Source organism: Pieris brassicae, chromosome 4, assembly GCF_905147105.1.
Source record: "Pieris brassicae chromosome 4, ilPieBrab1.1, whole genome shotgun sequence".
Classification (NCBI taxonomy): domain Eukaryota; kingdom Metazoa; phylum Arthropoda; class Insecta; order Lepidoptera; family Pieridae; genus Pieris; species Pieris brassicae.
Genome location: NC_059668.1, coordinates 701,341 through 726,054, shown reverse-complemented (window position 1 = coordinate 726,054; position 24,714 = coordinate 701,341). Strand labels below are relative to the sequence as shown.

Here is a 24,714-nt window from a genome sequence, read left to right as displayed (position 1 = left end):
ATTGGGTAAAATTTGTTGTTTTGTAAGCTATTTTCGGTTCTTATGGTCGATACTATCTGTTTAACGTTATTAACATTAGTATGTTATTAATAGAAATAAACAATTGTTAGCGGTAGTTGATTTAGTTCTTAAGGTAGGAAATTAAACACTTCAATGATGACTTAATTCACTATAATTTACTTCACTGATTTTACGTGAACTGTATACCTTCAAACTTGTGCAGAGAAAAAGGCCTGTGCGCATGTGTCACAACCTCTTTTATAATCACAACTCCCTCCTCCAACTCGACCATTCCACTTCGTGAAGATGGTCGAGTCAATTCGTAACAATTCGTAAACAACCGAACGAGTCAAATGAATAACTATTGCACATGCGCACTTGTAGCAAGATTCTTAAGAATATGTTTCATAAAAATGTTTAGAATATAATTAAATAATTATTAGAAGCTAACACAATGTAAATAAGGAATTGGGGAGCGCCTTGCTTTAAATTTTATATCCGACTAAAGCGTTTGTTTTGAACGATGTTCATTTTTCTTACGTCCTCTTTGACGATATTTGCTGCACGCATTCTGTCAATGTTATGTCAAACGCCATAAGGTTGAACCAGCTGCCCACTGAAGTATTTCCGAACCAATTCGACTTAGGGTCCTTCAAGAAAAGAGCGTACCAATTCTTGAAAGGCCGGCAACGCACTTGCGAGCCTTCTGGCAATGTGAGTGTCCATGGGCGGCGGTATCGCTTCACATCAGGTGAGCCTCTTGCCTGTTTGCCTGCTATTACATAAAAAAAGGTTACATGAAAAAAGTTTGAATTGTAAAAGCGCTGTGCACTGAAAAAGAAAAAAAAATGCTATCGTAACAAAAGTCATGATTACTTAATATGGTTTTACTCTCGATTATTTTAAATTTTTTCGCCTATTTTCTTAATTTGTTCATAAGAACCTTCTCCCGATAATAAGAAACACAACAAAAAAAGAATTTGCGAAATCGGTCCAGCCGTTCACATGTGATGCCGAGACCAAGGCAAATAGGGATTCATTTAGGTCCTTACATATAAAATTGGCGTTTTGTATGGGAGAAACAAAACGTCGAATATATTTAAATATAATATATTTAATTAATCAAAGTATGAACCATTGTTTTCTATGCACTTTTGCCATCTCATGGGTAGTTCATTGATCCCTTTACTAAAAAAACCAGTCGGAGTCAATAAAATCTGTGAAGGCGATTTGGACTGCCCCATCAGAGTTAAATTTTTTCCCTTGCAAGAAGTTGTCCAAATTTCGAAAAAAATGGTAATCTGTTGGATCAAGGTCCGGGGAGTACGGAGGATGTCTTAGACATTCCAATTGAAGCTCTTCTAATTTGGTAGCCGTCTGTTGTGCAGTGTGTGATGTAGCGTTGTCGTGAAGTAGCAGTGGCGTGGAGCGATTGACTAGTTTGTCCATCATGGTTTGCAATTGCTGACAATAGACATCAGCCGCAATAGTCTGGCCAGATTTGAGAAAACCGCAATGAACAATACCGGCACTATTCCACCAAACGCTTACAAGTAGCTTTTTTGGGGCTAATTTTCGCTTGGGGCAGGATTTGGCTGGCTGGCCAGGATCCAACCATTGCTCTGAGCGCTTCCGATTATCGTAAACAATCCATTTTTCATCAAAGGTAATGATTCGGTTTAAAATACCTTCATTATTGTGACGGTTCAGTAATGTAACGCAGCAGTCGACGCGCGTTTGTCGGTTTGCTTCAGTCAATTCGTGAGGTACCCACCTTTCAAGCTTTTTAATCTTCCCAATTTGCTTCAAGTGAATTAAAACAGTTTTATCACTAACACCGCAGCCTGCAGCTAACTCGGACGTGGTTTGCAATGGATCCGCTTCCACAATAGCCTTCAATACTTCATTATCAACTTGGGTCTCAGGCCGTCCACGGGGCTTGTTCTGCAGGTCGAAATTTCCATAACGAAAACGTTGGAACCAAAAACGAACTGTGTTTTCTTTTGCAACATGACCGCTATACACATCATTCACCCTTCGAGTCGTTTCCGCAGCACTAGTGCCACGGCGGAACTCGTACTCGTAAATAATGCGATACTTTAAGTTTTCCATTTTGTAAAATGAGTGACACTAAGAGAAAAAACAAATGAATGACGGTCATCGAAGCACCAATACATGAGTAAATAGCTGTTCATTTGAATTTGAAATTCCTAACCAAAGAGAAGGTATTTGAGGTCAAGGTAGTACGATAAAACTCCAATTTCATATGTAAGCACCTAATATATAAAGATAATAATTACTGAAATTCAATGAATACTGTTAATATGTGTTTTTAGTGTTGAATCTCATATTCAGAAAAGAGACAGCTCAAGCGATCACACCCGTTCGATGAAATCCAATACATTATTGACGTAGGCTCTGGGCTATATTAGTAACAGAAGACAAAAGCGGTGTCTGTCAAAATTGCATCTAATATTAACATATAAGACATTTTTTAATAAGGTTTTAACGTACTAACCAGTAAGTTAAAAGTTCATTACAATGTTATGGACTAGAAGTGGCAAAAAGTAGTCGACAAAACATATTAATTATTATCACCGTAGCATGCAATTCGTGACTAGAATGCAGTAATGCAATATTATCATAGTCCCCCCCACGTTAAGCGGCGCCGGCGCCGACTTCGATGTCCTATTGGCTGTCTATCCGCCAATAGTATTCTTGTAAGAATTAGTAAAAAGTGCACTACACAACTTTCGTTAAATAATTAATGTATATTGCTATAACAATTATTTATAAACCAAAAATATACAGTATTTACAATATTCTTAATATATATAGTAATAATAATGAAAAATTGATATATAGAAAATTCAAACAAATTCAAAAGTTTGGTCTCTATGGCAGTGTACACTACTTATTGCATTTCCTTGCTGTATTGCGATACTTATTCGTTGAGCGAGGAAAACACCAATTCTGGGATCACCGGTACCACCAGGCGTCAACTTAAATCTTTAATTAGTGCACGTGAACCCCACGGCCCAAGAGTCTCTACTCCAAAGGAAGGAAGTAATTTACGTATAATGTAAAGCTTAATTGCTAATATTTTAATGAAGTAAGTGTTTTAAGTTCACACGATATTTATGATATTTTCAAGAAGACTAATATTATAGAATTACATTTCAGTGGAGTCCAGCGCAACAATGTAAACACGTCAAAACTGTTCTATGTTCTACCTTTCGTAAAACCCTTCATTCAGGCACCCTACAAATTCAATTGATTATAAGAATGCGTCAACCTGTGTGTATGATGCCTCAGTTGACAAACGTGCTGACAAGGGAATTCGAGACAAGTCAGTCAAGTTGTAGAAACATAGTCAAGCCATATTTCTCGTAAATATACAACTGCTTTGGTTGTGTAATCATTTAAGTTGGTATGATAATGCCAGGTCAAGGTGAAGGCCGTTCTTATAAGCCAGCTTTCCCTTGATTGAGATTCCCCAAATCAATTTTTATCTTTAACAAGACACAAGACGTCGACGGCGTGTGTAATCACGATACAGATCTGGTCAGTCTGTAATAGGTTTACATACTAATTTTTGGGTATACCGTCCATTAAAAAACAAATACCCTGTATTTACAAAGGCAATCATCACAGCGTAACCAAAATATGACGAAAAGAGAAGAGAAAATCTTCTGTTACAATAGAGTCCTTCAGTTCGCCATTATTAGAGAGTCAAATTTTAAAATTAAATATAACATATATTATACATATCTTAAGTAATATAAAAAACGTTATGTAATTTCTAATCAACTTAAATTTGTTATAGATGATGATGATTTTATTGCTTAAAAGAGTTTTCAAATCATACACATCATAAGGTATCGTTATAATAAATAAACACATTTTTAATTCGCTTAAGTTAATTATTTATTTAAAGTTATCAAATAGTCACAGGAATTTTCACCTAAACATTGCCTCATCCTGTTGACAAAAGAACCTTCCTGGAACTAGACCAGTTGCATCTAGAATACTAAGTCTAGAGCCTAGGCGAGGCCACTTCCGTTTCCGCCTAGTTTCCTCCCACGTGAGTGACATAACAACAATTACAAGTTATAAAAGTTGTCGGCGCTTTTCTTTTACTACACTAATTTGGCTACGTGATGCGAATCTAATTATCTTAGGAAAAAGTATTTATTTCTAAATGAAATTAAATGTCTACATCAAAAAAATTGTTTTATCTAGTTATCGAGATACATATTAAAATCTTTAAAAATCAAATCTATCAAAGCAAAATATAGACGAGGTACTAGGGACATGAAACGAATCCTATCGGAGCGCAATATTGTATTTTGTTTTCGCCTTTGCTGAGATGCGAAGACAAACAAAAGAGGTCAACACTCTAACGTGACGAGTACAAAATTGCCGTTATGCCAAACACTTAGAAATAATATTTAGGAGACAAAAATGAAAATTGCGCCTCAGGTTATTCAGGCCCATACCAGTCGTATGCCTTGCCTCTTAGGTAGAATATCTAAACCAATAGCGTTACAACCTTTTAGATCTGGTCCTCAGATTTATGCATGTTCCATGATAATTTCTGAAAGGCAAGTTTCCAGCTTCTGTGCCTGGTGCCGTCGACTTGTTTGTTCCAAGGCCGGTTTCCCAACGAGGTTAACCGACGAGCGTTTAATGAGCATTGCATTGAAAATCCATTGGAAAGGGATTAGAGGCGGACGCTAAAGGCACTAGGCCAACACTCACTGTGGGAATATCTTCTTCTTCAGTTGCACTCTTCATTTCTGGTCGTGTTAGTGGCGCCGCAAAACTTAATCAACTCTCCCCTGACTTCGGCAAGCCTCTGCGCCTGAATGATGCTAAACGCGTTTAATTGATCGGTCCAGCGAGTAAGGGTTCGATCTCTGCCAGTCACGATGAGTCTTTCTAGACTTTCTGGATCTCTGCTTACAACCTGAGGATCCGTTGGTAACAATGTGGGGGAATGTCGTAAGATACTTTCGTAAACAGCTGTTATTTAGTGATGTTAGTGATATTTGTTTGGCGTGTGATTACGACCAGATATTCAATGTATATGTTAACATAAACAATTTTCAAAACATTTAATTTACTTTATTAAACAAATACAAATACAATATAGTTTTCTCTTTCATTTAGAATTTACGCAACAATATCAAGATGCCGTATTTAAAAATGTTAATGTATTCTGACAGCTTCACTAAGGAGACGGTTTACTCGGATTTGATCTTTAGTTGAACTGTCTGGAGGTAAAACTACGAGAAAGATTTGTTGAACGTAAACAAGAGATAATGAGGGCGCGGCCAGTATTGTGAATCAGATTAGTGACGAGTGAGGATTCAGTTGACGATATCTATCCAAGGTGATAAGGGACGGGAGACCGGCAAATGTTAATTTATTGTGATTGAAAGGTAATATAGACAATAACAAAGATTAAATAATTAATTAATTCGCGATCTCTTTGTATATTTTAATTCCACTATTTACCTTTGTTTATTTGTTATAATTAAAATAATTTATTTCCAACAGACAAATACACAGTGTTTACAATATTATTAACCTACATAGTAATAATAGTAATTAAATATTGATATAGAAAATTAAAACAAATTTAAAAGGTTCGTTGAGTGAGGAAAGCACCAGCTCTGGTGTCACCAGTACTATCTATCAGGCGCCAACTAAAATCTTTAATTAGCGCCTGCGCACCTGAACCCCACGACCATAGATTCAACTCCAAAGGGAACATAATTAAAGTTGGAGGAATGACTTATTTATATATATATATTTTTTTTTGTTTATATGCGTAATTCTTTCGTATTTTAATTTTTTTAAATCTAAATGTATAATTCTTTACAAAATCCCGCTATCGCCTATGCTCGATAGCGGCGCATCCTTGAGCGAGGCCGATCACGTCGCATAATACATGCGCGGGCGCAGACAAACACTATTCGCGACTACCGTTACGCAATCGGCGAGTTAGTAATGAACATGTAGTTATTTTCGTATTGGTCATAAGACATTTTATTTATTTTAAAAAAACTTGCCAATTCTCGGTTCGCTGCTACATTGGAACAAGATTTTTTTTAAAATATGACAAGCAGTTTAGGCAAACAACATACACGAAGAGATATTGGTAGAGAGACAGGTGGACGGTAGCAACTATGGATATCCAGAATTAGCTCGTTTATTCGAAGGCTCAATTTGGATATCAGTGTGTTTGGGCCAAAACGCGTTCTTCTGAATGGAGGCGCAAATGTATGGTGCCTGGGGATCTAGAAATATCTTATTTATATGTAAACAAATAACAATAAATCAATGGCGCTACAACCTTTTTAGGTCCAGACCTACATTCCATGAGGCCCAGGCCTCAGATGTCTGTATCTGTTTCATGATCATTTGTAAATTTAATAGACAAGTAGTTGATCAGCCTTCTGTGCCTGACACCGTCGACTTTTTGGGTCTAAGACAAGCCGGTTTCCTCACAATGTTTTCCTTCACCCTTCGAGCGAATGTTAAATGCGCACATAGAAAGTCCATAGGTGCACAGCCGGGCATCGAACCCAGGACCTCAGGAATGAGCGTCGCACGCTGAAGCCACTAGGCCAACACTGCTCTTATTTATATGTATTTTCAATATATTCTTGATGTAATGAGTGCTAACAGGACTGGCAGTAAATATTATTGAAATATGAATTATTTCATATACCTGGAAAATATAAATAAAATAAATCAATGGTGCTACAATATTTTTAGGTCTGGGCTAGAGTGTCTGTTTTATGATTATTCTAACAGGCTTGTATGTGATTAGCTGTAGGGTCTTGGCAAGCCGGTTTCGTCACGATGTTTTCCTTCACCGTTTGAGCGAATGTTAAATATACACAGAATCAATATTAATTGGTGCACAGCCGGGCTACATGAATCCACTACGCCAATACTGCTCCTGCATTCCAAACTTTATTTAATAAGACAAAAACAATAACTATATTACGAAATTTATTTTATAACTAACTGTTCGTCGCATGTGTCTTGAGAGGTTTTCACTTTCTTAACCAAGCCGATTCCCTCGTACCACCACATGACAAAATGCAGGCTTAGACAAAATTGCATATATTTTGCTTGCTCCACGCACATTTCAGTCCCAAAAAGCCAAGTTATTGGAAACTTCCCGTATCAGAGTGGGCTGTATGGGGTATTTGTAATATCCCAGAATACTTTGTATGCAGGATCAGTGGCTCGGGAGCGTGCAATATCCATGAATACATCAACCCATTGACGTCACAACTCGGTGACGTCATACCACCAATTATGTAACCCCTGGGGTGAAATTTTTATTTGCTATAAAACATTTTTGTTTATTTGTTTGTGTATGTTGTTTAGTTATATTAAAGTATTGTTTGTTACTTTTATAGTGTTTAAAAGTGTTGTAAAGACTTTAACCAGAGTAATTTAAAGGCCGTTAACGCTCTTGCGAACCATCTGGCATAGTGAGTGTCTATGGGCTGCATTACGAGTTATGATCTTGATTATCAAATTCTAGCAATTATATAAATTCATAAGACATTTTATTTTGCTAATGTGTTGTTTAAAGAAAAAGAATACTCCTCCCTCAAAAGCCGGCAACGCACCCATTTAAATACCCATAATCTCGTTTGCTATATTAAAAAACATACATACGTAAGTAAAAACTTTGAGATTGAGTCAATTCGAAATTTCTTTCACCGTTCGGGCGAATGTTAAATGCGCACATAGACAAATCCATTGATGTACAGGAAGCGAATCTTGGACCTCAGAGATGAGAGTCTCACCCTGAAGCCACTAGGCTAACACTGCTCTTTGCATTTGTCGGCCATTGACCCTTTTAATTCGCGGCTAATAGCTGTCATTGACTGTGTCACGTCACACACGGAAGTGACATAACAGGATGCAATTTGTGGTATATGCCAAAATTCCTGGAATAATTCGTTTTAATATGCATATATTTAACCTGCCTGATTGGGGCATTTAATATTCTGCGGGATACTGTGAGGGCGTTGCATGGTCAGGTTAGCGCTACGTCTTCTTAAGTCCTCATGTCATTTAATTATTATCCTTTTTATAGTATATTTTCATAAGTATCTGATTCTCCTCCTTGTAAGATGATTAAGAGGAAAAAATTACAAATTATGTAAATATATTTTGACCAAACTATAAACACCATTAGATGAATAAATACTAATTTAAGAAAAGAACGTAACATTTCCTGAAAGGTCGGTAACCCACCTGCTAGCCCCCCCTGTTGCAGGCATCCATTAGGCGGCGATTTTCACTTTATTCAAAGTGGCCCTGCCCGTACGATTCAAGTTGTTACAACTAAATAGGTACAACTTAGGTCCCGTTAAACCCTAAAACTCCTTCCTATCTCAAAAATGATTTCAAATTTTTGGGAGCTCATAATTATAGCTCTACGCACTTCCGAAAACTATACCCTTGAAATCCCATCTCATAACTCCTCCCTTCTTGGCGATTCCTTTAAGGTCTCTGCAGTTAGGCTATGGAATTCACTTTCCGTCCCTATTCGCTTAGCTCCTTCTCTATCTTCTTTTAAATTTCTCCTGTACAAGCATCACCTGTCCACATCGTATCCCTAGCTTTCGTACTAACTACTAATTGACATGATATTGAATTATCATGATTCATGTGCAGTTTTTCTTTATTCATGTGTCATTTTTTTAGTTTAGTATGTTTTTTTTTTGTTTCCTGTTTAGTTTTATCTTAATAACTGTGTATAACATTTATTTTTACACTTCTTGCCTATCTTATGTAATTTAATACATTTTTTTCTTTACTCACAGTGGTTGCCTGGAAGAGATCGCTCGAAAGCGATAAGGCCGCCAGTTGCCCCCCTTTTCATTTAATTATGTTCAATTTTTATATTGTAATGTAACTTAGTGTTAATAAATAAATAAAATTATTCACAACATAATCGGGTATTGAAAATGTTTTATATATAGATATTTTAATTAAATCGAATTTAGATTAACTCATATATGTCCTTGTTTGTTTAGCAAGGTTATATATCGTTTATCAAAGTTATTAATAGGTTGCCCCGCGAACTTCGTTTTGCCTTGATGTTTTTTTAATTAGCCTCTTTGGTAACTGTGTACCAACATATGGAATATTTTGCTACCCCTTAGAGACTGTTAGTTTTTCCAGAATATGAACTAGCTTATAGGCATTTCCGGGTAATTTTTCAATTTTTCTCCATGAATACCTTAAGTTCAAGAAATAATGAACCTTTCCTAGAATTGGTCCAACTAATTTCCAGGAAATGTGAGTGTCTATGGGCTCTGTCTCCACATATAATTATCAAATCAATGTATACAAAATATTGTAATAACTATTTAGATGAGTAAGCATGGAGTTTCTTGTCAAAGCCAAAATTATTCATATAGGTAACAAAATGTACACTTATGAATGTCAAAATATAAATATACATTAAATGCTTCCAGTTTTACATTAACTGCAATAAAAATCAAGGGCGTAGAACTGAAGAGACGAACTGGCAATAAGAAACTTTACACAATGTCTGTAAGGAGCTGCAACCATTCCATCATATTCAATAGTTGGCTGCCTTACGTTCGTAAAGTGTAAATATTGTTATTGGACACTTTCATAGATTAAATATCCTTTTTAGTAAATTAGGTGAATTTTCAATGACTGAAGTTAGTCTATATCGTAATGTTAAAAAAGTAAATCTTTTTGAAAGTGACGTAAGAGGTACGATACTTATCTATAAAAATACAAATCAAATACAAAAGTTGAAAACAGTATTACGATTCAAATTAAGTTGAATCAGTTCAGGCCGAGATGATAAACTTACTCTGCGAGTGTTTGACTACCGGCTTCTTTAAAGTCTCCTGAACACGTTCATGTTCAATACGCTGAAAATATATAAAAATTGTCTTTTGTTAACATAGCTTTTTGCACATTAAGAAAAAACACTTTTTGAACGGATATGTACGTGCTTTTCACTGTGACCACGCACGCTGAAAAGCACGCGAAACGTCGTTAAAATTATGTAAATAATTATAAGTTTTTAATAATAACACATAGCTTTAATGAGTTCAAAAAGTGTTTTTCTTAAGATAGAGAAAATTGCATTGAAATTATTGTTAAATAAGGTCTTTATGCAGAGATTAGGTAAAAGAAAAAAATGCCTTATCACGCTATATTTAAACTCAGTTATAAATAGCGTACAAATTGTGATTTTTTAGAAATAATTGTCTAATACATCTTTAGAAATAAGACCCGCCATATCCTTTAGTATGAACTTGGTGCGGGAATTGATCACACTGCAGTATGCAATTTGCAATGCAGTTGAGCTGGTTACGTCATGCATTGTGTCATCGGCAAATATGGGTTGGGATACTAACGTTAACTTTTTACTATCGTCCACTAATTGAATGTTAATTATTAAGTACGCTTTAGGGCTGTTTGTGTGTGTGTTTTTATACAACTTTTGATAGTTATATATATTCACACATATAGACCCAAATACACAGGTTTTATTCCACTAGAAGACGGTTTTTTGTTATAATGTTTATGTTATCTACGACTTAAAAGAGCGTACGAATTTTTAAAACGCCGGCAACACACTCGCGGACCCCCTCGCATTGTCCATGGGCATCATTATCACTTAATATGTCTTAGCGTTCTACATGTAAAAAGCATGCCAATTTTTATTGGCCTGCGTCGGTATCACTTAACATTACTAAGGATTCTTCAATAAACGAGCGTATCAATTCTTAAAAGGCTGGCAATGCACTCGCGAGTCCTCGGGCATTGTCCATGGGCATCTGTATGGCGACCTTCTGCCTGTTTGTTGTTATATTTAAAAAAATTCATTCTATTTTTATTGACAAGCCCCATGCCTCCTAAACAAATTTGGACCTCATATACAATTCTTTCAGTGAAATTTCTTTTAATGTTATACCATAGACTAAACATTTGACCGTTCATCACAGACAGAGATTCATATTGTCTTAATGTATATTCTGGTATAAATTTTATTAATTGTATCTACGCCTTTTTAGAATTATTGTCTATAACGAAGCCCTGTAAAGCGCTATAAAAATTCCCCTATCGCAAAATGTGTGTCGCTTTAGGAATGTTAATTAAATTTTAGCGATTACATCATTATCTATGGGGAAATGAGCAATTGAAAATGCATTCCTGCGTTAGAATGCAGCTAACGGCACAAGGGTACCGAGCGAGAGGGAGATAGAGCTACCGTTTCCCACGAGAGAGCGAGATGGATGCTGACCTACATCAATAACCACTTATTGACACACTCGCTCAAGAGTGTGCAGGGATGCCACTGGATACAAATATGTATTCCGTTACTAATGTCGTATGGATCTGTGGCTAATTGCACAGCTTATAAATAAAAAATGATTAGTGACTATGGAACCTATAAAAAATAGTTTTTCGAATTAATCAGCTCACTACTGAATATATCAAACTCTGGATAAGTAGTTTATATTCTGCTATAGTCGCGAAGAATTCGAGGATTTTTATCATTGTTGGGAGGGCTCGCGAGTGCGTTGTCGTCTATTTAACGGCCTATTTTACTCTATAACGCTTTTATAAGACATTTATACAGATTGCTGTCTATAACTCTTTATTATGTCCTTGTCCTAATGTTTTAAAATCAAATTCTCCAGATAGAAAAGTATTTGCCAGTTGCATTATTGCGTCATTGTTCGTTCCCCACAACACATTATGTACGGTTGTGGTCCGAATTGGCTTCCTCATCAAACTCTTCACTGCTATGTTATAAAAATATTGAACGAAAACTGCGTGAACTGCCGCTCGTGATGCAGCTGCCTGCAAGTTAGTATAGCATCTTAGACATAGATATGTCGTCAGTGAAATTTTCCTTGAAATAATAATCATAGCTTTCTGGTTTGTTTTTTTAGACATTTTTTTATGTAATAGCAGGCAAACGGGCAGGAGGCTCACCTGATGCTAAATAATACCGCCCATACATTGCTGGAAATCTCGCAAGTGCGTAGCCGGCCTTTTAAGAATTGGCACGCTATTTTCTTGGAGGACCCTAAGTCGAATTGGTTCGGAAATACTTCAGTGGGCAGCTGGTTCCACATAGTGGTGGTGCCCGGCAAAAACTGCTTTAAAAAACGCTCAGTCGTGGAACGTAATGTAATTCGTCCAGTGATGATAACTGGTTCCACAATAAATATAAATTCATAATTTTATGAAAACATTAATTGCACACAATTCCTGTTTATAAATTATAATTATTTTAGCGTTTTTATCATAGCGTCCTAATTATTTTTCCTAATTATATATTATATCCGGATGTTGTTAAGGAATTTACAATTTTAATTGGTTTGTCGATGTGATAATTTGCCTAAAGATGATTCATTTGAAAGATTACGCGTAGTAGCGCTGCGAGAACGTCATTTGGTCGACTTTTTGTTTTAAGATATTTAATTTTTATGAATAAACGTGTCCACAATGTCAATAGCCGATGTTTTTGTACGTAACATCGATGTAGTTCTTTCATTATCCGTTGATCCGTCTTTGTTCAGCATCGGTACTCCGTGACTTCCAATTGTGATTGAGATCTTCATTTTTTATATGCAATCTGCCTGTTAGTCTGATGGACTATATGGTATTTTTTTAAACTATTTTACTATAAATTTATTCGTCTAAATCATTTCTCGTGTATTATAATATATAAATTGTTTTTTGCTATTTATGTTTTTATTTTTGATTATTTACACTTCGTTACATTTATAGATAAAGCAAATATGTAACATAATACATAAAAAAATATATGGGATGCAAGGAACCTCTTCCAGACAACCCAAGTAAGGAAAAAACTAAAAATGATATATGTTGGGTAAAGTGTAAAAAGTTTAATAATAGTACAAACAATACAAACAATTTAAAATAAACTAAATGTTCATGAATAGCGATGCAATACAAATGTATAAGAAATACAATAATTACAAAAGTTACGATTGAGCAGGTTGTGATATGTTTAAGAAATTTTTTCCATTTTTCGATTCCACAACTTAACGACGGTGATGCTAAACGAATTGCCCAAGACGAACTTTGTCTGTTATCGTGCACTGTAGGAATCGTTTTGTTGTTATATTCCGTAATGAAACAGGCAAATAATTAAAAAAATATTTCATTATTATGGCAGTTAATAATACATAAAATGTATATGCATTCGCAAAACAGATCAAAAATCATAGTTTATCAATAGTAGACTCGCATCGCTGTCTCAAAGTCGTATTCATTAAAACTAGGTATCCGCTGTAAGTTATGGAGAAAGGATGATGAACAGTTTCTTTGCTACGAAAGACAGTTCAGGGGATACGCTTTACAGAGGTCATGCAGGTATTTCTCTGACAGTTGTCTATCAGTACCGGATCAAACTTGTGTCTGAAGACGATACCGCGGTGTCTTCGACTGGTACCGTATTCAACAAAGAGCGGTCTTTTCCAATGGCTTCATCCCTTGGCGTTTACCACGGAGAGTGTTCAGAAATGTTGTTCGGATTAATACCAGCAGCTGACTTTCATCATCGGACGTCAAGGCCATACGTAATTCCAGTCGTATCACCTCGACGTCCGTTGCAACTAAGCATTTGTTCCACCACTATGTGGAACCAGCTGTACACTGAAGTATTTTCAATTCCACTTAGACTTCTTCAAGAAAAGAGCGTACCAATTAAAGCGGGCTTACCTTAAAAGGCCGGTAACGCACTCAAACCCTCTGGCGTCGTGTCCAGTAAACAATAGATAATGTACTCTTTTTCATTTTTATACATCTGAAAAATCTAAGAATACATCCGAACAAATATCACTATTATTAAAGGGGGCTGGTGCTAAAAGTATATTTGTTTTATTTAATGCTAGAATGTGGTCTACAAAATAGAAAATAAATTTAGGGGCATAAACATGGTTTACTACAGGTACCGGCAAACTTCTTGAGCATGAAAAAAGGGAGTGGGGGAAAGTCTGCGCATTGTACACACACAAACGTCAACTGATTTACCAATCACGCGATCGACACGTCATAACTAAAAATCGCTTCTGCGTTCAAGGACATTCGTTCAAGATGTTTGCCGGTATATATATCTACCAAATAAAACAAAAAATTATAAAAATCGGTGAAGCCGTTTAGGTGGTATTGCAAACACTAGTCTGTGACAGCTGATAAGTAATTAATGAGAAATAAAAAAATGTCATTGACTTAACATCAAAAGTTCACAAATAAGAAATCAATTAATAGTCATATCAATTTGCGATAACCTTTGTAAAAATTAATTAACCGCTCTTTGGCTTGATAACCTATCCTTTGAGCGGGAAAATGTACTAAATAATTTATTAGGAATTTAATTGAATGAAAATGTTTTTATATAGAAAAACTAGCTGACCCGGCAAAATATAGATAGTAGCTCATTCTCAGAATGACTGAATTTGAAAAAAAAAAACACTGACATGAGAATTTTATATATTACATATGTATATCCATAGACCTTAGACGAAATAATTTTTCAAATCGGTCCTGTTTATTCGTTACAAACATACAAAATTACAAATGTTTTTTTTTTTTATTTTTCGGATTATTTTATCTATTATACATAAGTATTATTATTAATTTGAACTATGCTATGAACTAGTTATTATAAATCATCGGGAATTAAAAATAAATTTTTATTAGATTGAAACGCAATTTATTGTCACAATTTTATGGGTGTTGAATAGAAACTTATTTAATTATGTACACCAAATACACATTATATATGTATTGAATATCGACATTTAACTAACTGTCTTGAGACTCAATGACCTCTCTGATTTAACTACTTTACTGCGACATATATACAGATCAATCAACAGTATATATTTGTAATATATTCTGAAATACGTGACAATTATGGTGAATATATCTGACAAGAAATAAATAATAAAATATTATTAGTAATTATTTGCTTAACAATTCGGATTAATTACCAAATAGGCAACGCTTTTTTCAAATAAAATTTAGTTTAGAATCACGAACAGTGAAATGATTTTTAACATCCACAAACATAAATCAAATGCTTGATATAATTATTGATAGTATAATTTAATTATCATATATTCCCTTAGAGAAAACCTATAAGGTCAAATATAATGATAACTTTACATAACTTGAATAAATCAAAGAAACTTGGCCAAAATCAATTGCGCTAGAACATCCGGGATTGACGTAATCGAAAAGTGTATCCGAATCCGCGAACAACGATAAATCAATCGTATTTTTGTCAATATATTTCGTTAGTATCTTTGTCCTTTTTAGACAAGAAAAAAACTATTTATAAAGAAAATGACTTCATCACTTGAACCATAATGAATTTAATAATGTTATAAATACTTAAACAAAGACATATTTTAGAAATGAATGCATCCATTTTGTTTTTTAACAACGTAATTAAAAACGTAGGGTCTATGGCCAGTCCTAAGAGGGAGAGATTCAATGTCACCATGTGCGCAACCACGTGGGTGCGACAAGGATGGCAGATAGCCTTGACATGCGCAGTAATTGTGTGATTCTTGGAGCGCGCCATCCTGAATCGGAACTTACTGCGGAATAACTTTGCGATTTTCCTTCAAAGCGGCATGTTTACATATGAATTAGGGATATATTTCTATAGATATATAATATTTCATTATTATTAGCTAGTAATCCTATTAAGTTACCGATAGACGAGTGATTAAACCGCCATTTTAACAGGAAATTTAACTAATTTTGTATTAATTGAGACTAATAATAAATTTTTGTTTATTACTATAATAGTAAGAGTTTCCCTTGTGAATACTTTTTCACCCCTTTTCAACATTAGTTTACACTTTACATATATATGGAGTTGGTTGCGAAATCCTTGAAAGTGACGTAATATGAGCGTTGACCCAATATGACGAATTGAGAGGTTATGCGCAATACGCCCAAGCCAATTGTTAGGTTCAAAAATATTTGTTTTGTTCTGTGTATAGTATACGTATGTATGCAACATTAACATGCAGTAATGAGTTAAATAAACATATAGGTATGTATTTTGAATTCAGCCCATAATTTCCTAAGGAAAGAAATTGATGATTTCCTGTATTCCTTTTGGAGTAGAGACTCTTGAACAATGGGTTTCATGTGCACAGGCGCTGATTAAAGAACTATGTTCTGGTAGATAGTACTGATGTGCCCAGAGCTGGTGCTTTTCTCGCTCAACGTATAAGTGTCGTATAATTTTCTATTTATCAATGTTTTTTTATTGTTACTATGTATGTTAAGAATATTGTAAATACAATCGAAACATAGTATGATTAGTAACTTTTAGTTACGCCTTCGATGCCTGAGATTAAAGTTTTTGTTTGTCAATATAAAAAAAAACATTGCCGTATGAGTTTCCGGGTTCCCAAATCTAACATATTGTTATGCATATGTGCCTATAATAAAGATATTTTTTTATAATACAAAATATGTTCATATAATTCGATAAAATTTCGACAAGTATTTCATCCCTCAGTAAATTTTTTCGTAGAAAATATTCCGATTATTTTATCAAGGAACAATATAATGTTGATTGTATCGAAGTTGGATTTCCCTTCAAGTAACGAGTTACAGAAGTTTCCATTTGATTGACTACAAAGGCGATTATATTAACGAACAAATTATGGATCAATTCTATTCGCCAAAAGGAAATAATTTTTATGACAGGTAACATTTTTACCTAATTGAATTATAGCAATTTTTTTAAGGTAGACGAATTCGTTTGCTTCTAGCGAAGCGCATGTAAATCTGTTGCATGGTTTAAAAGATCCAAACATACAGATGGACTTTAGGTTTTATTATACAGAACTAGACGGACGTTATAATCCCATCTAATGTTAAGTAAGATGCGGCCCATAGGAAGGAATGCCTGTCTAGGAGATACCTATTTAACCGGTGCTTAAATGAACCCATATTTATCTGTCTAGGGAAAATGGAGGGGGGGGGGTTCCACTCCATTTCTTTACAAGAAAGTGTGTCTTTAGTACGACATCATGGAACATTACGATCTAGCCTAATTTAGTCTTAAATAAGTAATTTAAGTCTAACCTAATTTACTAAAAAGGATTGTTATCAAAAGTAAGTGTCCAATAACGCTACTTATAGTCTCTATTAAAGGGAAGACACTCTGTTCTTGTGTTTTCATTTTTTCATTCACTGTTTAGCACTTAATATTAAAGTACACTAACACTAATTCACTAGTTCGAATGGTTTTATCCTTTTCAATCTTCTCACTAGGTCAGTGGTATCAAGGAGTTGAATAGCCTCGACATTCACGTGATGGTGGTGGCCTATGTTCGTGTGCTCCAGCAGCCTTTTTTATTAATGTGGTGACGTCCTCTACATTAAGGTCCCGATGGAGGTCGTAATTGCGAATGTACCAGGGAGCATTGACTATTCCCCTGAGCACTTTGTTTTGGAATCGTTGGATTACTTGGATATTACTATTACTGGTACAGCCCCACAGCTGGCAACCATAAGTCCATACAGGTGTCAGGACTTGTTTGTAGATCAATAATTTATTTTGTACTGATAACGTGGAATGCCTTCCGAGCAACCAGTACAATTTAGAGTAACGGAGGATCTCTTAGGATGTCCACAACGAAGGGGTGAAACTCCAGCGTTCTTCTTACATTTTCCTTCATTTTCACTGTTTATTGATGGACATTGTATTAATCTCTTTTCCGTTTTCCGGCATTCAGCATTCAGTCGGTAACTGTGGCTTTACTTAACAAAATAAATTCAAAAAATTGACCTTAAAAGTTCCAATAAAAGTTAAAAGTTCCGTTACCATAGTTACATATTTTAAAAACATCGTAATATTGGTTTTAAAAGCCAATCGGAAATCAATTGTATCTACGCCCCTGTATAGGCTTATTTGTAACGTAATTTTAACATTCATGATAAATTTGGTGACTCAGAAAGGTAAGTGGTCTCTTTTGTAATCACTTCTTTCTCTCTTCGAATAACGGTTTGTATGTTCGTCTTTTCATCCGTGAATTGGATGATAGCTACATGGCTTGGTAAGTTTTTTTATTGTGTTTTATGAATTAGTGAATATTTATTGCCCACGTAATACGATAACACGATAGAACTACACAATAAGACCTGCACCAATAATTCTAAAATTAAAAATACAACTGTACAGTTAAACACTGTTGTTATAGATACAAAATGTATGTTTGGCAAAAAATTGATAAATGCTAAACTTAAAAGTTATATGACTGAAAGAGAACATACACCTTTAATGTTACTGCTCAAGACACTGTCTTATCTCGTATATGTAATAAATAAATTTTTGATTTAAAATTATTTGTAATACAGATGTTCCGGTCACGTGGTCAGCCAGTCCTCACAGCACTTTGCTACAATGTGAGGTAGTGGATAAGGCTCGCACGGTGTCGCGTAGGCCTCCGCCCCCGCCGCTCGATAATGAGCGGCCCAAACCGAAGTCCTATCTGTGGAGGCGCGGTAAAGAAGGATTCAGCGAAAGACGGTGAGGACCTTTTCTTCTTTAACAGCAATAACTGCCTCTGGGACTTCTTTTTGGTAGGAATTCGATTACTATTACGATTACTTATATGCGATTTAACATGTTTTTATTTATAAAATGATTATAATTAAAATGTTATTAATTTATCATTATAAAATAACATTTGTTATGAAATTATAAGTACTATTATAATTTTATTTCATTCAAGTAATACCTAAATTTATAGTACAAGGCTAAAATTATTTCGTAAGTCACGAAACGTAGGTACCAAAAAGACATAGAAAAGTGACATTGACGTTGACAGATGACATCTTTGCAGCTTATCTGTTGTTGAATTAACATATTGTCTATCATATTTGATTTTTTTTTAATTAAAATATCAACCCAAATGGCCTTATTAAAGATTAAGCAATTTATCGCTATGATACGTAATATATTTACGTAGACAATAAATAAATAACAAAAATCAGAAGCGGTACAATCTTTTTAGGTCTGCGCCTCAGATTCCTGTATCTGTTTCATGATCATTTGTTAATCTAATAGGCAAGTAGGTGATCAGCCTCCTGTGCCTGACACGACGTTATCTGACTAAGGCAAGCCGGTTTCCTCACATTCACCGTCCGAACGATTGTTAAATGCGCACATAGAAATAAAGTCGATTGGTGCAGAGCCAGGGTTCGAACCTATTACCTCAGGGACGAGAGTCGCACGATGAAGCCACTAGGCCAACACTGCTCTCAAAGACACTATAACAATACTGAAGAAAAAAAAACGGTTTGACAATGTTCGTGCGAGAATTACAATTTTTGTATAAAAACTTAATGGATTTAGTTAATTGGATCTTAACAGTTTTAATCAAATTAGCGTTTAAACATATTTTAAGTTGTGTGACAGGTGGATTTAAATTGCCGTAACTAAGCTGACGAATAAATTTATAAACATATTATTATTTTATTACAGGGAACCGCTGAATGTGTCTCAAGACCGCGAGGGCGACGGCCTGTACCAGTGCGGAGTAAAGTTCCACCAAGGAATCGTCCTCGGTTATCCTGTTAATCTTAAATTTCCATGTAAGTAAACTTTAAATTGTGAAAAGTGTGAGTTAATACGGATACGGGCAGGAGACTCACCTGATGCTAACTGATGCACTGACATTGCCTCGCAAGTGCGTTGACGGCCTATATTGTGTAGGAAACTGTACTCTATACCTTTAGTAATATGTTCCAATTCACATAAACAGCTGAAGATCGAAGGTTAAATCTTTCACCGCAGCGCGATCTTATATTAATAAAGTTGATCCACTAAGCAGTTCCACTACTTGCTCCCGAGAGGGCCATTCATCATGTCGTTGACTTAAAATATAGATAACCTTTTCATAACGTAGGTTTTCTTGATACAATGATGAAAATGAGCTCTCTTGTGGCTATAGTAATAACTAAGTTGGAAGTTGAAGAAGGTGGTATATATAAATGTGATATCCAACACAGGGCATAATTGTCTTTGTATCTTCATAGTTTTAGCTTTAGCAAAAACACGTTTTGCCTATTTCAGGTTGCATGTCTGATCAGTTGCTCTTCACGTTTTTTTTTCAATAAAATAAAATATATAATGGGTCACGAACGGCAAATGAACGGCGTGTTTCCTTCTAAGCTAAAACATCTTCTGAAATGGAAATGTAATGTCATTGTAAAGAATTATGTATCGCATTTACCAGGGAGTGTTCAGAGGAGTTCCACAACTTACCGTTTTGCGTGTGCGTAACCGCGCACCACCGGTCTGTGGTACCAGCTATACGTAAAATGAAGTATTTGCGAACCAATTAGATCTAGGGTCTAAAGAGCTTTACAATTCTTAAAAAGCTTTTGAGCTTTCTGGCAGTGTGAGTATCCACGGGGTTGTTACTTAACACCAGGTGATCCTCCTGCCCATTTACACCTATTAAATTATAATATAATTAACTATATTACAAAAGATATTACATCGAGCAGTGTTGGCCTAGTGGCTACAGCGTGCGACTCTCATCCCTGGGGTCGTAGGTTCGATCCCCGGCTGTGCCCCAATGGATTTTCTTTCTATGTGCGTATTTAACATTCGCTCAAACGGTGAAGGAAAACATCGTGAGGAAACCGGCTTGCCTTAGACCGAATAAAGTTGACGGCGTGCGTCAGGCACCGAAGGCTGATCACCTACTTGCCTATTCAATTTACAAATTATCATGAAACAGATACAGAAAGCTGAGGCCCAGATATAAAAAGGTTGTAACGCCATTGATTTATTTTATTTTATATTACAAAAGAACTTAAGTTTGAATGAATTTAAATTTCACATAGAATGTCCAAGTCTAGGTTTTTGGACGCCATTAGAGTCCAACAAGAATTTATAACTAGTTGAGGCACAAAACTAGTTGAGTAACAAATATTAGTATCTAACCGTGCGAATAGACCCTCGTCTGTTTAGACAGAGGCAAATAGGCTGAAAATTGAGATTCAACTTTAATTGAGATACGAATTTGTTTTGTGTCAAAAACTTATTTGCACTACGTATACTGAATTATTAAGTTGTTTTTTATTGTTTTCTACCGTAGCTTACTAACTTTATAACTTTTGTTACTCATAAAAGAGTGTAAGCAAGGTTAGTAAAGAAGAAAAGTTGAGTTTCTTAAATGTTCTTCTCCTCAATTGAAATGTACGTACGTACATATACGTACGTATACGTATACATGCTGCGTGAACAATTACCAATTTGTTTTGTGAATAGTTAGAAGAAAGTATTGGTTCTCACAGCATCTGCTACTGAATTTTGCATGGGGAGTGCTCTGATGATTTGTTCGGACTAATTACTGCGGCTGAATTCCATCAGAAGGCACAGAAGGTTGATCGCCTTATATCAAAAGAAAAATTAAACTATATTTATGTTATGTATAGTCAAAGTCATGAAGAAAGATTTTATTACAAGAAAATGCTTTACATAAAAACAATACTCATGTTACATATCAATCAAACCATTATACAAACTCACGAGTGTATAGATATGCAATAAGAACGTCTTCCTACTTAGAAGCCTTGATTCAATAATCGTTTCCAATAATAAACGTATAGTTTCTGATCAATTATGAAGGCGATTCTTCGAACTGGACGTTGACACTTGACTGCTCGATCGAGTTCATTGATTGAAGTCTTCCTAAACCAAATTGAACGATAAGTGTATAATATATATATGACAAGACAGATTTTTCTATGTAATCTTTTGCTCGTCTTTAAGATATAAATTTATTTACAATTGTGTTGTAATAAAACCAGCCTAGCTGCTTCTGGAAGCTCAGAAGTTTCCTGGACATTCCTTAGGCGTCACGGAGCAATCGCAATGCTCCGAGGATTTCTGTCTTTGGGAACAGCTATGTATTCCAGAACCATAACGTAGATTACTGAGTTTTTGTGCTGAAACAGCCTCTACGCAAGGGATTGATAACGCGTTGACATTAAAGTAAGTAATGTACAGCCTTAACTCGTACAAGTATAATTGTCTAACAGTTAAAAGTTTTGTTTCATTGTACAATATTTAATTTTGGTTGCGAAAAGGTTTTATATAAGGATATCTTAATAATGACGCGTTGGGCACGCTCAATAACGCACGATTAGTAATATATATGATATCACATTATAAGTTATGTTATATTGTATGATATTCTATTGCATTACTATTATATGACTGTAAATATCAGATTAAACAGTGAACCCTGTATATTTAAGCATAACAAATTATACACGATCGAAACGGTAATACATTGAAATTCTCTTCACGCGCGTTAAGAGGGTTTGAAAAATGAAAAGATACTAATAACAGTGAAAAGGACTGTAACAATGGGGCGGGAACAAAGCCGACGCGGGAGAAAAAACTTGTACAACAAAGCCACAGAAAGGAGACTATTAAAAACTACTAGAAGCTTTTTAGTTTTCACGATGAAAATATAGTTTGTGATGACAGCTAGAGGATTAACATTTGTAACAATGAATAATTGAAAACATTCACCGTTTTAATTCGCCCTTATTTTTAATAATATCCTCTCATATATATTGTGTTTACGCTGCAATGAAAAGGTATGCAGATTGATACATTTTGGTTAAAACAGAGCAATTAAGCTATTTTTGAAATAAAGGGATTTTATTTAAATTCTATATATGATAGTACTAACGTACTGAAATCAGCTCATACCAGACGGTTACGCAATAATAGTTAAGAAAGTTACAATGAAATAATTATTGCTCATAGTTGACATGGTAATAAATAATTTGAAACTAAAACTGCCCGAGCGGTTTTCAGTGTGTATTTTTTATAGAACACGGGTCAAAAGGGCAGGAAGTTCATCTGATGTTAAGTGATATCTCCGCCCATGGACACTCAATGCCAGAGGGCTCGCAAGTGCTTTGCCGGCTTTTTATTATTGTGTTGTATATTCCACCCCGCTCTGTGGTCAGAAAACATAGAGTCAGGTCAAATTATATTTAACAGATTATTATTATTTAACAGATAGTTAAAAGGCTCTTAAATAAATTTATTTTTAAGCCTCATTTTGGCTTAATTTTTATCAGTCCTAACCTCTTTTTTTCGTAACTTGATAATATTAATACACAAGTCGAACAGTATTAAAGAAACCTGTCTTGTCATAATACCTACAATGTCAATAGAATGATATTAAATCTCCAAAACAAGGCCTAAGCAGCTATTTGAGTCGACTTCGTCGAAGGCTTCTGTTATCCGATTATCACCTAAACATAAAGAGGTTTAGCTTCAATGGTTCCAGTTTTGTGACAAGAATATAAAATCTTCTGACATCGCTTATTAAAACCTAAACATAACAATCAAATATTCAGTATTTACAATTTTCTTTAACTACATAATAATAATATAAATTTAAAGGAATGGAAAAGTTTTTCGCTGTATTGCGATACTTTTTCGTTACCCGAGAAAAGCACCAGCTCTGGGCTCAGCGGTCCTATCTACCAGGCGCCAATTTAATTAGACCCTGTGCATTTGAACCTCACGGCCCAAGAGTCTCTTGATCTTTTATTATTTCAGGAATACGTTTTAGTTGTTTTGGACAAGTAACACAGACCTCGAGGCTGTGAAATGAAGGCACTTATGACCTTACCATCAGCCAGGTGCAGAGGCTTGAGGAAGGGAGAGTGGAGGGAGTTGGACGGCAGCACTAACACAGCCTTTAGAAATGAAGATTTTTACATATATGATTAAAAATAGAAGATCAATATATAATGGGTGGCCTTATTACAAATACAGTATCTTGCCAACCTAAATTTAAGTACAATTAGCAATGTCGTGGACAATTAAACATATTTGCTTGTAAATTCAATTCATCATCATCATCAATGACTACACAGGGCCTGTACCGTATGCTTAGCCTCTTCAAGTATATTTTGCATCGCAATATATTTAGTGCTCCTAGCGTCCGACTTCGAACCTCTTTTGATTAGAGGTCCTTGACAACTCCATCCCACCAACCAAGCCTCGGTCTACCGGGTTTTCTCTCGCCACCGGGTTGTGAGTTCAGTAACCTTGGGGTTCTGTCGTCCACCATTCGGTGCACATGTCCCAACCACTTGCACTGTTGCATTTTATGAATAAGACTATGTTGGCGTCGTCAAGGATGCTATAAAGTTTGTAGAGAATGCGCGAAACACTTGAAAATAAAGAGAACCATAAATAAAAAATTCGGAGGCAATAAAAAAGATGTTAAAGAGGTAATTGAGCAAATCTACTTCAACCATAAACAATTTGACCGGAAATTGTTATGTATATAATTATTTATTAAACAATAACGGTAAGGTTATAAAACATATTTGAATACCTAAATTATAGTGAAATAATTTTATGATTTATCTATGACAATTGATGAGATGAAAAAGACATGCCAATTTATTGACTTTATGCCTTTTTTTATTAATGTCCTATTCGCTGTTTACATATGTGTTATTTGCTTCCATTCGATTTGTCTCAATAACTATAGGTCTTAGATATTTTTGCAAATCTTTATTTGATTATATCAATCGTATTATATTTCTGTACAT

At 35.1% G+C, this 24,714-nt stretch overlaps 1 protein-coding gene across 4 annotated transcripts in view; it reads left to right on the top strand.

The window, feature by feature from the left end:
* Positions 1-24,714, top strand: part of LOC123708085 (protogenin B-like) — an 83,860-nt gene that overhangs the window by 36,652 nt on the left and 22,494 nt on the right. For all 4 annotated transcript variants that reach the window (XR_006753570.1, XM_045658580.1, XM_045658582.1 and 1 more), the window contains exons 2-3: positions 18,463-18,634; positions 19,592-19,701. Coding sequence is in view for 3 of the 4 variants with exons in the window: in XM_045658580.1 (XP_045514536.1) it covers positions 18,463-18,634; positions 19,592-19,701 (282 nt within the window). In the remaining variant the exon portion in view is untranslated. The remainder of the gene's footprint in view (positions 1-18,462; positions 18,635-19,591; positions 19,702-24,714) is intronic.